General features: G+C 41.6%; 1 protein-coding gene across 1 annotated transcript in view; it reads left to right on the top strand.

The window, feature by feature from the left end:
* The window catches only part of LOC139578609 (BMP/retinoic acid-inducible neural-specific protein 3-like), a 71994-nt gene that overhangs the window by 36894 nt on the left and 19202 nt on the right, over positions 1 to 15898 (top strand). The window contains exons 2-3 of the mRNA XM_071406452.1: positions 6371 to 6709; positions 13028 to 13218. Of these exons, the coding sequence (XP_071262553.1) occupies positions 6498 to 6709; positions 13028 to 13218 (403 nt within the window). The 5' untranslated portion in view covers positions 6371 to 6497. The remainder of the gene's footprint in view (positions 1 to 6370; positions 6710 to 13027; positions 13219 to 15898) is intronic.

Here is a 15898-nt window from a genome sequence, read left to right as displayed (position 1 = left end):
GTGGGGGTGCATTGCTAAAGGAGGGACTGGTGCACTTCACAAAATAGATGGCATCATGAGGGAGGCAACTGATGTGGATATATTGAAGCAACATCTCAAGACATCAGTCAGGAAGTTAAAGCTTGGTTGCAAATTGGTCTTCCAAATGAACAATGACCGCAAGCATACTTCCAAAGTTGTGGCAAGACAACAAAGTCAAGGACAACAAAGTCAAGGTATTGGAGTGGCCATCACAAAGCCCTGACCTCAATTCTATAGAAAATGTGTGGGCAGAACTGAAAAAGTGTGTGCAAGCAAGGAGGCTTACAATCCTGACTCAGTTACACCAGCTCTGTCAGGCGGAATGGGACAAAATTCACCCAACTTATTGTGGGAAGCTTGTGGAAGCCTACCCAAAACGTTTGACCCAAGTTAAACAATTTAAAGGCAATGCTACCAAATACTAATTGAGTGTATGTAAGCTTCTGACCCACTGGGAATGTGATGAAAGAAATAAAAGCTGAAATAAATCATTCTCTCTACTATTATCTTGACATTTCACATTCTTAATAAAGTGGTGATCCTAACTGAACTAAGACAGGGATTTTTTGCTTGGATTAAATGTCAGGAATTGTGAAAAACGTAGTTAAATATATTTGGCTAAGGTGTATGTAAACATCCGACTTCAACTGTACGTGTCAGCAAACACAGATAATGAAGTCACTGAAACCCTTGACAAGGAGTTTCAGTCAGTTTTGGAATGCATTGTATTTGGTACAAATCATTCCATAAGCTCTTGACCTCAGCTGAATCTAGTAATGAATGGTGTGGCTGCTGAAGTTGGGACTCAATTACTTGATGTTACCTTAGATTGTAAACTGTCATGGTCAAAACATATAGATTCTATGGGTATAAAGATGGGGAGAGGTCTGTCCATGATAAAGAAATGCTCAGCTTTTTTTGGCACCACATTCAAAAAAAAGCAAGTACTGCAGGCTCTAGTTTTGTTTTATCGTGATTATTGTCCAGTCAAGTGCTGCAAAGAATGACCTAGTTAATCTGCCTCTGGCCCAGAACAGAGTGGCACATCTTCGTTCTTCATTCATTGTAATCATTACGAATCTGGGAGCATCATAGCACCATTAGGTGCAAAAACTCGACTTACCCAGTTGCGGCCCACTTTGTGCAAGCAAACCACTCGATTTCGTCCCTACGTTATATCGGCATCGAACATGTCACCCTCGCTAGGAAAGGGGGTGACCTCGACAATTTGTTAAAATGAGAGGCTTTCTTGATCTTTAATTTAAAGACCCTTGCTCCCTTTGGTCTCGACGTAGACTTTGATCTGAAGCCATTCTTGTGATTTTGCTATTGTAAATGTTTGTTGGCCTATGTAGCCAAATTGTATCTATGATCGTATGCTATCCTTTAATGTTTTTGGTATGTTATTTTTATATCTGAGAATTAACCAATGATATCAGGCCACACCCGGCCATGATTACAGACACCTGTGTGTGTCCTTTGACACTATAAACTAGTCACCCTGTAGTGTTTGTCATTATACCCTGATGAAGACAGCTTGTCTTTCGAAACGTTGGTTATTAGGTAGCCTGCACCTCGCCTAAATAGATGTGCATTTCTTTTGCCTCTAGTGCAAAAACCAAGATATGAGGTCGAAGGAATTGTATGTTGAGCTCCGAGACAGGATTGTGTCGAGGCACAGATCTGGGAAGGGTATCAAAAAATGTCTGCAGCATTAAAGGTCCCCAAGAACACAGTGGCCAACATAATTTTAAATGGAAGAAATTTGGAACCACCAAGACTCTTCCTGGAGCTGGCCGCAAAGCCAAACTGAGCAATCGGGGAAGAAGGGCCTTGGTCAGGGAGATTACCAAGAACCCAATGGTCACTCTGACAGACCTCCAGAATTTCTCTGTTGAGATAGGAGAACCTTCCAGAAGGCCAAACATCTCTGCATCACTCCACCAATCAGGCCTTTATGGTAGAGTGGCCAGACAGAAGCCACTCCTCAGTAAAAGGCACATGACAGCCCGCTTGGAGATTGCCAAAAGGAACCTAGAGGACTCTCAGACCATAAGAAACAAGATTTTCTGGTCTGATGAAAACAAGATTGAACTCTATGGCCTGAATGCCAAGCATCACGTCTGGAGGAAACTTGGCACCATCCCTAAGGTAAAGCATGGTGGTGACAGCATCATGCTGTGGGGATGTTTTTCAGTGGCAAGGACTGGGAGACTAGGCAGAATCGAGGGAAAGATGAGCGGAGAAAAGTAGAGAGATCCTTGATGAAAACCTGCTCCATATCGCTCAGGACCTAAGACTGGCGGTGAAGGTTCACCTTCCAACAGGACAACAACCCTAAGCACACAGCCAACACAGTGCAGGAGTGGCTTCGGGACAAGTCTCTGAATGTCCTTGAGTGGACCAGCTAGAGCCTGGACTTGAACCCGATCGAACATCTCCGGAAAGACTGGAAAATAGCTATCCATCGACACTCCCCATCCAACCTGAGAGCTTGAGAGGATCACCAAGCTTGTAGCGTCATACCCACAAAGAGACAAGGCTGTAATCGCTGCCAAAGGTGCTTCAACAAGGTAAAGGGTCTGAATACTTATGTAAATGAGATATTTACGTTTTATTGCAAAACATTTTAAAAACTGTTTTTGCTTTGTCATTATGGTTTATTGTGTGTAAATTGATGAGGAAAAAATATATATTTGGTCAATTTTAAAATATGACTAACGTAACAAAGTGAAGGGGTCTGAATACTTTCCGAATGCACTGTAAATGAAAATATCAATGAAAATATTGTATTTCTACCGGTAAATGTGTGCTTATCACATGAGGTTGGTGGCACCTTAATTGTGGAGTACAGGCTCGTGTTAAAAGCTGGAGTGGAATATTGGAATGGTATCAAATAAATTGGTTCCATGTGTTTGATGACATTCCATTCACTCCTTCCCAGCCATTATTATGAGCAGTCCTCCCGTCAGCAGCTTTCACTGGTGCTTATAGTATTGTTTTCTTTGGCAACTGTGGTATAAGCAGGATAAACAGCTTATACAAACTAGAGGTCGACAGATTATGATTTTTCAACACCGATACCGATTATTGGAGGACCAAAAAAAGCCGATACCGATTAATCGGATGATTTTTATTTATTTGTAATAATGACAATTACAACAATACTGGATGAACACATATTTTAACATAATATAATACATCAATAAAATCTATTTAGCCTCCAATAAATAAAAAAACATGTTCAATTTGGTTTAAATAATGCAAAAACAAAGTGTTGGAGAAGAAAGTAAAATTGCAATATGTGCCATGTAAGAAAGCTAACGTTTAAGTTCCTTGCGCAGAACATGAGAACAAATGAAAGCTGGTGGTTTCTTTTAACATGAATCTTCAATATTCCCAGGTAAGAAGTTTTAGGTTGTAGTTATTATAGGACTATTTCTCTCTATACCATTTGTATTTCATTAACCTTTGACTATTGGATGTTCTTATAGGCACTTTAGTTCTTATAGGCACTTTATACGGAACCGTTACGTATTTTATCTAACGGGTGGCATCCATAAGTCTAAATATTCCTGTTACATTGCACAACCTTCAATGTTATGTCATAATTACGTAAAATTCTGTCAAATTAGACGGCCCAAACTGTTGCATATACACTGACTCTGCGTGCAATGAATGCAAGAGAAGTGACACAATTTCACCTGGTTAATATTGCCTGCTAACCTGGATTTCTTTTAGCTAAATATGCAGGTTTAAAAATATATACTTCTGTGTATTGATTTTAAGAAAGGCATTGATGTTTATGGTTAGGTACACATTGGAGCAACGATACGCACTGCATCGATTATATGCAACGCAGGACGCGCAAGATAAACTAGTAATATCATCAACCATTTGTAGGTAACTAGTGATTATGATTGATTGTTTTTTATAAGATAAGTGTAATGCTAGCTAGCAACTTACCTTGGCTTCTACTGCATTCGCGTAACAGGCAGGCTCCTCGTGGAGTGCAATGTAATCAGGTGGTTAGAGCGTTGGACTAGTTAACTTTAAGGTTGCAAGATTGAATCCCCCGAGCTGACAAGGTAAAAATCTGCCATTGAACGAGGCAGTTAACCCACCGTTCCTAGGCCGTCATTGAAAATAAGAATGTGTTCTTAACTGGCTTGCCTAGTTAAATAAAGATCGGCCAAACCGGTGTCCAAAAATACCGATTTACGATTGTTATGAAAACTTGAAATCGGCCCTAATTAATCGGCCTTTCCGATGAATCGGTCGACCTCTAATACAAACGCAACAAAATAAAATTAGTGACTGTGTAGCAATAGTTAGTTGGTTAGCTAGCAGCAAGGAATGGATAAGAACGTTGCCACTGAGCAGGGCAATGGAACATAAAGAACGAACGACTGGGTCGTGTCCATAAATATGGAACTAATCAAATGAACGATTAGTTCTCTAGCAACCAAAAGGTGAGAAAGTATGAATTTGCTTATACAATTTTTAATATTAATGTAAAAAAAAGTATTTATACTTCAAAATGTGTACTTTCATATTGTTTATTTGGCCATGGTGGTATAAGTGGGATAAATGCCTCGATTCTGTATGTTACCTTGGAAAAATGAACTCCACAAAGGGACTCGGCTCTGCCTCATCCTGCGCCATCGTCCATTATTTCCAAGGTAATGTACAGAAAGTCAGTTTATCCCTTATGAGTATTATGTCATGTTTTGTGTGGACCCCAGGAAGAGAAGCTGCTGCTTTCGCAACAGCAAATGGGTATCCTAATAAAATACAAAAATAACACCAAAATATGATATTTATTGCAGCTCAAGGATGGCATTTTAACCATGTTTGAAAATGTAATGTTTATGTTTGCATATGCAAGCACATACAGTATGTGATCCAGTAATGCCCTTGTAAAGTTGTAATGGTGTGTACCTGATATGATTCAGACAGATAATAATGTGGTTAGTTGTGTCTGTGTTGTCTGTTAATGTGATTATAGAGCTGGTGTTGTCTGAATCTGTGGACAAATAAATGTTTACATACTGGATTTTCACATTGAGCAGGTAGAGAGAATAGAGATGATGATGATGATGAGTGAGAGAGAAAGTCAGCTAGAAAGAGAGAGACTAAATAGTTTTCCTTTCTGCATCAGTGTTTGTTTGGCCCCATGCCTGTTGGATGATAAAATAAAGCGTCTTTAAACATGACCCCTGTACTCTTTTCTAATATTAACAGGTTAGACAGTCCCCTCGCTACAAGCGAAGGTCACTTTTACACAATGTTTACAAAAAGCCATGTAAACCCTACGTGCTGCAGGGGGTCCAATTGACGGAAATAGTGTTGCTGTTGCATGAATGTTGTAAAAGCTGAAAGGCTAACTCACTGTTTAACTTTAACAACAGCCACAAAAACAAAGTTAAAAGGGAATTACTAAGGATAGCAATGGTTGCAGTGTTTCATAGCTCCCCTACCTCCCTCACTATGTGGAACACCACTGTGCTAAAATGAACTGCGCTCCATTGTTGGCTCCCTGCTGTGTACTTACTCAGATCTAACCCCCCCGCCCCTAACACACACACACACACACACACATGCATACGGACATGCACATACACATCTCATCAATATGTATTGCCATACACAGATGTCTGCACTGAGGAATTAAATGTCATGCAGCAAAATGGGAGCTTTTTAATCTGGTGTGATCACATTGTGAACCAGATAAAGCCTGTGTTTGCATCGGTTAGGGATATTCACTTTTCTGTGAATAACACCCAGTCTGCAATTCATTATAGTCACACACACGTGCGCGCACACACCTTCTATCACACTTCTCTCTTTTTCTCTCTCTCCTCTCTTTCTAGCTCTCTTTTTCTCCATATTTCACTCTTTCTCCCAGTCTTTCTCTCTCTCCATACCGCTCTTTCTCTCATCTCCTTGCACCTGCTCCCATGTCCACCCCGCACCCCCTGGAGTCTTGTGCTATTGTTTGAGAATAATGATTTCTGAAACACTCCCACACACATGGTCACATGGCTGAGTTCACTTGACAGATTGTCATCAGAATACAGTAATGGGACTTAAAAAAAAAACAAGCATCTGGTTTGGTCACGGCTGCAGGGATAAATTGACAACTCTTAGGAGGAAGATGGGAGGCTTGGACTAGAGATGGAACAGCAGGCTAGTCTTAAAACAGATGTCTAGTGACGTACTCCATAACAGCTAAAGAGATCAGATTTTTTTTGTTACTTGTCAGTATGGGATCTCTAAAATTATGAAAGTGCTTGATGATTATAAGAGCATTCATTTCTCAAGTGACAATGATGTCTCTTACTCCCAGGTCATCCGGGGGAGGTGAGGGAATGCAGATCCACCTGTCATCCCAGAGGAGGTGTAAGCTCACGTGTGGGAATCCCTTCCACTGCTGATCCCTTCCCTCTTTCCCTCCCTCCCTCCCTCAACCTCTGATGGCTCTATGGGGCTTTCTGATCCTGCACTGCTGGGTCTGGTTCTGGCTCTTGACCGGGGCCCCTGCATTGGCCAGCCTGCCCCACGACCGCCCTGGGGGGCCCCTGGACTGGCTGCTGTCCGACAAGGGCCCCTTCCACCACTCCCAGGAATACACAGACTTTGTCGAGAGGAACCGACAGGGCTTCTCCACCCGCTACAAGATATACAGGTGAGTCTTATAGCAGGGTTTATACGTAAGGGGTTTACAGGTAAAGGGGTGAGTCTCCATAGCAGAGTTCTCTTCAGAGATATACAGGAGAGTCAGACCACAGGTAGTCTAGATGAGGTGTTGGGAGAGTCAATAGTTAAATCAAATTGTATCAGTCGCATATTTGGCAGGTGTTATTGAAGGTGTAGTGAAATGCTTGTGTTTCTAGCTCCAGAAATATCTAACAATACACCACAATAAACACATCTAAAAAGTAAAATAATGGAATTAAGAAATTTAGAAATATTGTACCATGACACATTAATATAAATTAAATGTGTGTGTGATGGTACAGTATGTATAGACACTATGTACAGTATATGGATAGAATATGTAGTATATCTGAATAATACTATATGTACAGCAATAGTTAAATAGGATAGGTCTTGACTAGAATGCAGTATATACAGTGCATTCAGAAAGGATTCAGACCCCTTGAATTTATCCACATTTTGTTAAGTTACAGCTTTATTCTAAAATTTATTAAATTGTTTTTTCCCCCTCAATCTACACACAATACCCCATAATGACAAAGTAGAAACTAGTTTATAGAAATGTTTGCACATTTATTAAAAATAAAAAACTGATATCACATTCACATAACTATTCAGACAATTTACTCAGGACTTTGTTGAAGCACCTTTGATAGCGATTACAGCCTCGAGTCTTCTTGGGTATGATGCTACAAGCTTGGCACACCTGTATTTGGGGAGTTTCTTCCACTCTTCTCTGCAGATCATCTCAAGTTCTGTCAGGTTGGATGGAGAGCGTTGCTGCTCAGCTATTTTCAGGTCTCTCCAGAGATGTTTGATCGGGTTCAAGTCCGGCTCTGGCTGGGCCACTCATGGACATTCAGAGATTTTTCCCGAAGCCACTCCTGCGTTGTCTTGACTGTATGCTTAGGGTCATTGTCCTGTTGGAAGGTGAACCTTTGCCCCAGTTTGGGGTCCTGAGCACTCTGGAGCAAGGTTTTCATCAAGGATCTCTCTGTACTTTGCTCTGTTCATCTTTCCCTCGATCCTTACTTGTGTCCCAGTCCCTGCCGCTGAAAAACATCCCCACAGCATGATGTTGCCACCATACTTCACCGTAGGGATAGTGTCAGCTTTCCTCCAGACATGGCGCTTTGCATGTAGGCCAAATAGTTCAAACTTGGTTTCATCAGACCAGAGAATCTTGAGTCCTTTATGTACCTTTTGGCAAACTTCAAGTGGGCTGTCATGTAACTTTTACTGAGGAGTGCCTTCCGTCTGGCCATTCTACCGTAAAGGCCTGATTGGTGGAGTGCTGCAGAGATGGTTGACCTTCTAGAAGGTTCTCCCATCTCTACAGAGGAACTCTGGAGCTCTGTCAGAGTGAACATTGGGTTCTTCGTCACCTAACTTACCAAAGCCCTTCTCCCCCGATTGCTCAGTTTGGCCAGGCACCCAGCTCTAGGAAGAGTCTTGGTTGTTCCAAACTTCTTCCATATCTTGGAGACCTTCAATGCTGCAGAAATGTTTTTGTACCCTTCCCCAGATCTGTGCCTCAGCACAATCCTGTCTTGGAGCTCTGCGGACAATTCCTTCGACCTCATGGCTTGGTTTTTGCTCTGACATGCACTGTCAACTGTGGGACCTTATATAGACAGGTGTGTGCCTTTCCAAATCATGTCCAATCAATTTAATTTACCACAGGTGGACTCCAATCAAGTTGTAGAAACATCTCAAGGATAATCCATGAAAACAGAGGCTACTTAGGTAGATAAGGTATTTCTGTTTTTATTTAGCAAAAATCTCAAAACATGTTTTCACTTCGTCATTATCTGGTATTGTGTGTGGATTGATGAGGATATTTTTTTAATTTAATCCATTTTAGAATAAGGCTGTAACGTAACAAAATGTGGAAAAAGGGAAGAGGTCTGAATACTTTACGAATGTACTGTAGATATGAAGTGGTTAAAACAGGCTGTAAACATTATCAGAGACCAGTGTTCCTTGACTATAGGGCAGAAAACTCTAAGGTGCATGGTAGAGTAACCGGGTAGTAGCCAGCTAGTGACAATGACTAAAGTTCAGAGTGGGGTATTGGGTGGAGGCTGGCTAGTATTTAGGGTTAGGCTAGGGTTTAAAGGTGTGAAGTAAATACCACTGGAAGGAAGGCCTTGAACACTTATGTGGAAAGACCTCACCTCACCCCTTTTATAATGATCTAGTGGAAACATTATTCACTTAACCTCATTTGACTTCATTGCAGTTCCTTCAGTTCAATAAAGGCCCTTGGAGAGGAGTGAAGAACTTTCATTTCTCTAGCAAGTAAACTAGAATGACAAAATGGCACCTACTTGTGTAGCTATTGTGGAAATGTTTTTTTATCTATGTAAATACTATTTTTTTTTATCTATGCACCTAGACACATAAATAATATAGCTATTGTGGGTGATTTAAAAAAACATGTAAAAAAAAAAAAAAGTGGATCAAGGTTATTACAAGCAAGGGCCCATATGCATATTCTGAAATCTGATCAGGTAAAATATGTTGATTACTTTAGTGTAGGGGAAATAACTGATGATTTGTCACGCTAAACACAATTTCATAAATTGGCTTGTTATATCAAATTAGTGGCAATTATGCCATAAATACCATTCATCATGGCTTGGAAGGTTATTGAAATCTATGGATTTGTGTTGGGTGTTTTATGGGCTATGGTGATCGGCTTCCTGCGTTGAAGTTTTTAAAATATATTTCTCCTCTGGCTAGTGCGGCCCAACCTAGCTCTGTGGCCTGAGCATCATGGGTGGTAAGATTAATAGTCTTATCATGTGGCCAAGTGATTAGTAGGCTCTTAATACTTATTACTCTGCGTTATCAGACAGTCCCCTGAGAGGCTACTGTCAGCCTCAAGGTTGTGTCTGAGGCACGCTAAATTACAACCAGCTCATGTTTAACGGGGGGGATTTCCTGTAATTCTACAGCAAAATCTGTTGAATTACATGAAATGAACATTAAAAGTGCAACATTTCCTCTCTGCCAAAAAATGGAGTGTGAACAGTTTGGGATCGCATGGGATGCGAGGTGGGGGTTTGTTACTACGCCGATAAGTGACAATATCCATTCGGACCATTGCCACCTAGGCGATTTTGTGTGACCGGACCTTCTCAAATAGTACTTGACTAGACTACCCCTGCCGTGTAGACATTGCTTTGCCGACTTTGCCAGACAACTTTTGGTTTTATTGTGGAATATTGTGGTGGGCATTTTGTATTAAAGTGCATGCAGGTGGTACTAATTGCCTCTGTCTCTGTTAATATAAGTTATGTGGCATGCTGACAAGCATACATCCAATATGTCCATTCTGTTGCCAATTCCCAGCGATTGCAGCATACCCAAACAGTCCACCACACCGTTTGTTGGTTTTCAAATGACCTCTCATATCTGACAATCTATTCCCTTGCCCATAACACATAATTTCACAGCAAAAGAGACTTGAGGAGATGGAAAGTGACACTATTATTTTCCTGCCCAGTTCTGCTCCTGCAGAGTTTTGGATCTCTGCTAAATTCTCATAATCCTCACTGACAGAGAGAAGATGAATTACCACAACTGGGTACTTCTAGTTACAGTGGCGGCGTGTTTCTACGCTGCAGTAATGAAATCACACCATCTTCTCCTGATTGAATTTGAAATAATTTTAATGAGTCCTATAACAGGTAAATGAAGGCTGTTTTCCTGTTTGGGGAATCACTCAGTGATTTAGCGAGTGAAACAGTGTTTCCCTCAGTCAACATGAGTAGAGACGGGGTTCCGCTGCACCACCTGTCCTAGGCATCCATTGCCAAGTGACAGTTGCCATAGACACCAGGGTGTAGGCAACCGTAGGCTATGCGTGTGTATCTCTTGTGTTTTTGACATATTGCATTTGAATAACATAAGTGGGTGTGTTGGCGCCAAATTTCATAGAGAAGGTCACAGAGTGAATGACATATTTAGTTAAGGCTGCAATGTGTCAAATTTTAAACTGTCTTTTGGACACCTGAAAAATACCTTGGTTTTTGATTTCATACCCATACACTCTTACAAAAAGGGGTTTCCAAAAGGGTTCTTTGGCTGTCCCCATAGGAGAACCCTTTTTGGTTTCAGGTAGAACCCTCTGTGGAAAGGGTTCTTCATGGAACCCAAAAGTGTTATACCTGGAACCAAAAAAGGGTTATTCAAAGGGTTCTCCTATGGGGACAGTTGAAGAACCATTTTAGGTTCTAGATAGCACCTTTTTGTCTAAGGGTGTTAGTGAGAAGGCTCAGTGCATATGTGTTGCTTTGAAATGAAAACCAAGGTAGATGCAGTATGCAGGCCAAGATACAGTATCCCAGTTCTCAGAAATCTCAGCTCTCATAATCTCCACTCCCAGAAATAGTCCAACAATGAGATATGTGAAAATGAATTAACGGTATCGCAAATGAAACCAAGGTAGCTACGTACAGTACAGTGATGAGAGAAAGATATAAATAATAACTGCATGGTCTAGTATAAGGAAAGACGGCAGAACGCCGAAAACTGCACCATGGTGAAATCCATTTCATCTCACTTCCCGGTGGACATGCCATTAGGCCTATGGGGGGTTTAAGATAAGACAAGCCCAGCTTATCACAGTCAACGATAACTGCAGAAACGAGCGACAGAGGGGATTTGAGGCTACACTTTCCTTACCTGTTCCTTCGCTCCCTTTCTTTTCTCACTCCTCTCTCTCTCCCCTCTCTTGTTCCTCTCTTGCTTCTTACGTGCGATACCTTTGAACTGGCGAGTTCAGCTCTAACATAGAATACGATAGTATCCCAGTTGAAGAGGAATGTATATGTATGGAGTGAAAAGAGGTCAGGATTAATGGTTATGCTTGGTGTAACTGACTGACAAATTACTCAAGGGCCATGTCTAAAATTAGAAGTATATGAGTGTGCATACTGCATATTTATTACACTGTATGATTCATGTATGTATTTCAGAAAGCTTTTCCATAAATGGACACATGCAAATGTATATTATACAAAGTAAATGTATTGCTACATTACTGACTATACAAGAGCAGCTTGAAATTCTTTGACATAATTCCACATTGCCCCATAAGACTGTATAGAAAGAAGCAGGTTGCACTCAGGGTTTTTACCATGATTGAATCCATCAAACATCTGGGTGTGATGCTTTCCCTCATTACTCTTGCTTTAATGTGATATATCTTCCATCAAAAGGCCATCCTCTCTCCATCCATCACCTACAGCCCAGGATGGCCAACCTATTCTGATTATAGCAGACAAGCCTCCACTTCACACCGCGGTGCATCATTTAGTGCTAACCCGTACCTGTGAGAGTAGTTAGGGAGGGTGTCTGTGTGTATTTTGTGTTTGTGTGGTGGAGGAGGAGAGAGAAATACATTGAAGTATAGCAATTCAAGACAGAGGGATGGACAGAAGAGGAAAAACAACTGGCAATAAGGCCTATGCTTTCCTACATGACATAGCTTTTACTGTAGCCTCCAGCTAACTGACACAGCCCATGTTCATTTCAACCTGACTCACAGAAATATTATCTGAACCTGTCAGAGCCAATTAAAATACTAGATACTATGACTATTTAAACACAGCAGATTAACGCAAACAAAGTCTGTCAAGGTGTAACGGCATACAAAGTTCCCATCTTTAAGGTTGCATTCAAAATAATTTAGTAATGTTTGTCAATGTAAACAGGGGAGGATGTCACATCTACAGACTAATATTTCATGAGAAATATTTTGTTCAGCCGGCTTTCAGAACTTTACAGCCGCCTCCAGCATTTCCTTTGCGGCGCTTTTCTTTCCTCCCTCATTATGAGTTGTATTGAGTGTTAGAGATGGGCCGATGTCTATGGGTTTCACTGTCACTACACATTTCTGTCATGATGTGGTTATTAAGGAGAGCACCTGTCAGCTGCTCGCTTTGAGAGCAGTCTCCTCCCCAGCTACATTCATCTTCCAAATGGTACCTGCTTTGGAATATCTCTCTATTCTCTATTCTCTCGCTCTCTTTTGCTCTCTCCTTTCTCTCTCTCTCTCTCCCCCATCTCTCTGTCAGAACTTAAAGCTAATGATGCAGTGAGGCGAGGCAATGTGGTTGATGGCTGCCCCTGTAGATTCACCTCTCCCCATACCCTTCTGCCAGACAGACAGGACAGACTGACAGAAAATCATTAATACCATCATGTAATTAGTGAGTCTTATTTACCGAATAGCAACTTCAATGGTGTCTTATCCTCCCTGTCGTCTCCTTTCCAGGGAGTTTGGGAGGTGGAAGGTGAACAACCTGGCTGTGGAGAGGAGAGATTTCCTGGAGTCGCCGTTGCCCCTGACGCCAGAGTTCATCCGTAACATCCGTCTACTAGGTCGGCGACCCACCACCCAGCTTATCACTGACAACCTGATCAGGAAGTATGGGACTCACTTTCTGCTGTCGGCCACACTGGGAGGTAAACAAACCACTGTGGGAATTCTGTGGGAATGCAGGAGGAGGTATAACTGTAGAAGTTGACCCCTATCAACTGATACAGGGTCATATTTTTCATCCCCCTAATAGTGAGGATGGGGGGTACGGTAATCTGATAATCTTTGTGTAATCTGTGAGTAAATTCCCAGTACCACAAAAATGCTGATGTTTAACAGATCTGTATCTAGATCAATTCCACTGACGGCAGGACATGTACAATATTGGTACAGCAGCCTATACGAATTCAGAAGAAGACCTTTCAAGAATGTGTTATCTACATAAATAAAGCCCATTTTAAAAACCTCAATACATGTACACTATAACCCTCAGCGACACTGCATTGTTGTGTTTTGATAGACATGTGGACAACGCCGTGAGGGTGGTTGCTCTTTACAGGAGAACAGCTTATTTCAGCTACAAAGCAATGGGGATGTCGGGGCAGCCAGGGGAATGGGTTTCCTGTTGGAAAGCAACACTTGTCGATTACCTCAGCCGGGCTCCTGGAAAGGTCGTAGTTATGAGTGGCTCCGTAAAATGCCCACACACACAAACACATACACTGCTGTGCTGGCTGATGCGATGTAACCTCCATGCTCTGGCACACAACCAATTCAGACTAGTATGAGGAGAGGAAGACGAGGAGCTAGTGCTTGGCCATGAGCCAGAGATGTGCTGCTGACTGGGGTTATAAATTGATTGCCTGTCCGTGTTCTGGAACATGGGTTATTAAGGGCACCTTTCTGCAGCGGAGGAAGAACACATAATACGGATTACGTCCTGCCTTATCTCTGAATCTGAATGTATATTTGAGCAATAAGGCCAGAGGGGGTGTGGTATATTTAAGTAATAAGGCACGAAGGAGTGTGGTGTATATGGCCAATATACCACGGCTAAGGGCTGTTCTTAAGAATTATGAAACACAGAGTGCCTGGATACAGCCCTTAGCCGTGGTATATTGGCCATATACCACAAACCTCCGAGGGACCTTATTACTATTTTAAACTGGTTACCAATGTAATTACAAAAGTAAAAATAAACATTTTGTCATACCCGTTGCATTCAGGGCTTGAACCACCCAGTTTATAATTTCCTACTATTCCACAGCATTGTTGAATACTAGTTTCTGATTGGCTAGAAGGGCACTCTAGAGTGGGCATTAAAACCAGATACTGTATACGTAACAGTTGGAAAAGATACAGGACACCTGTCACATGTGCTCCTTCTCCGACCTCTAGGTCACCAGGCTGCTCGTTATGGCGCACACTTGTCACCATTACGCGCACCTGCGGTTCATTAGATTCACCTGGACTCATCACTTCCCTGATTACCTTCCCTATATGTCACTCTCTTTGGTTCCTTCCCCAGGCGTCATTGTTTCTGTTCCTGTGTCAGTTCTGTACGTTGTTCGTGTTTCTGATTAGTGTTTATTTATTAACCCTGAACTTGCTTCCCGACTCTCAGCGCACATCGTTACAACACCTCTGAAGTAGTTCCAACAATAGGAGCCTTTTTATCTTTCTTACGCACTACACCATGTAGACCATACTTGCTACAAAGTTACAGAAAGCTAAACTAACAAGCACACAAACTGAAATTAGATACATTGTCAATGCATGTCCAACAAGGAAAAACTTAGCTAAATAGCAATAATTTGTTTCCACGGAGACTTAGGTTGTGTTTGTAAATTTCCACCAGTGTGTCAGAGTGTGTTCTGGGTTGTTTGTTAATTCAGTGTTGTCAGATTGTCTGTTCGTAAATCCAGAGCGTTCAGAGCACACACTGACCCTCTGGCCGAGGTGAAGGGTTGATCCGAGCGTTCTGACCTCGCAACGGCAGTCAAACACTCAAGCTAACTGGCTAAAGTTGGCAAGCTCGCTAGCTACTTCCAGACACAAATGTGAGAACACCTCACTCTGATCATTTTACTTACCCTAGCATAGCTGGTTTGGATGTTTTCAATTTATCTAGAGCCTAAGTGACTTTAACTGTGGTGCTGGCAACAATTTTATTAAATGTTTTTTTCCGACATTTATTTACACTGGTCATATTCAACGAGGGTTCCGTGTTAGTAAATACATTTTTTATTCTGCGCTCTGGCACACAGACGAGAGTGCTCTGAGAACAGAGTAGATGGCCATAGTGAATTTACGAACACACTGTTATTATTTTGCAGCAGCATCTGATGACTTAACGTGGCGAGTGATGAACCTATATTTCTCCGGACCTTCAATGTTACAGTCATGACGCAAGTGGCGCTATGCTATCAAATCCTCTCATGTCTCTAGTTTGACCAGCTGTTTTTGGCAACTGGTATTGTTGAATTGGGTTGTTAACCAACTTTTCTATGCCAGTATGAATTTATATAAATGAAAACATGGCATTTCTGTTCTATACAGGTAAATATTTGCTTTAGTATTGTTTTCTTTGACTGTGGTATAAGTGGGATAAATTTCTCCACTCTGTACATTACCTTGGAACGAATTAAGTCTGCAGAGGGACTCTGCGTATGCATCGGTCGTCCCACTGAGTTTCCAAGGTAATGTACAGATCGGGAGCATTTATCACTTATATATACCACGGCTAAGGGCTGTGATGTGAAGCAGGGTGCCTGTATGCAGTTCTTAGCCATGGTACAGTATATTGTCTATATTTCACAAACCCTT

The sequence above is a fragment of the Salvelinus alpinus genome, chromosome 6, assembly GCF_045679555.1.
Source record: "Salvelinus alpinus chromosome 6, SLU_Salpinus.1, whole genome shotgun sequence".
In the NCBI taxonomy this organism is placed as follows: domain Eukaryota; kingdom Metazoa; phylum Chordata; class Actinopteri; order Salmoniformes; family Salmonidae; genus Salvelinus; species Salvelinus alpinus.
Note: the sequence above shows the minus strand (reverse complement) of the source record. Positions and strands in the feature narration are given on the sequence as shown.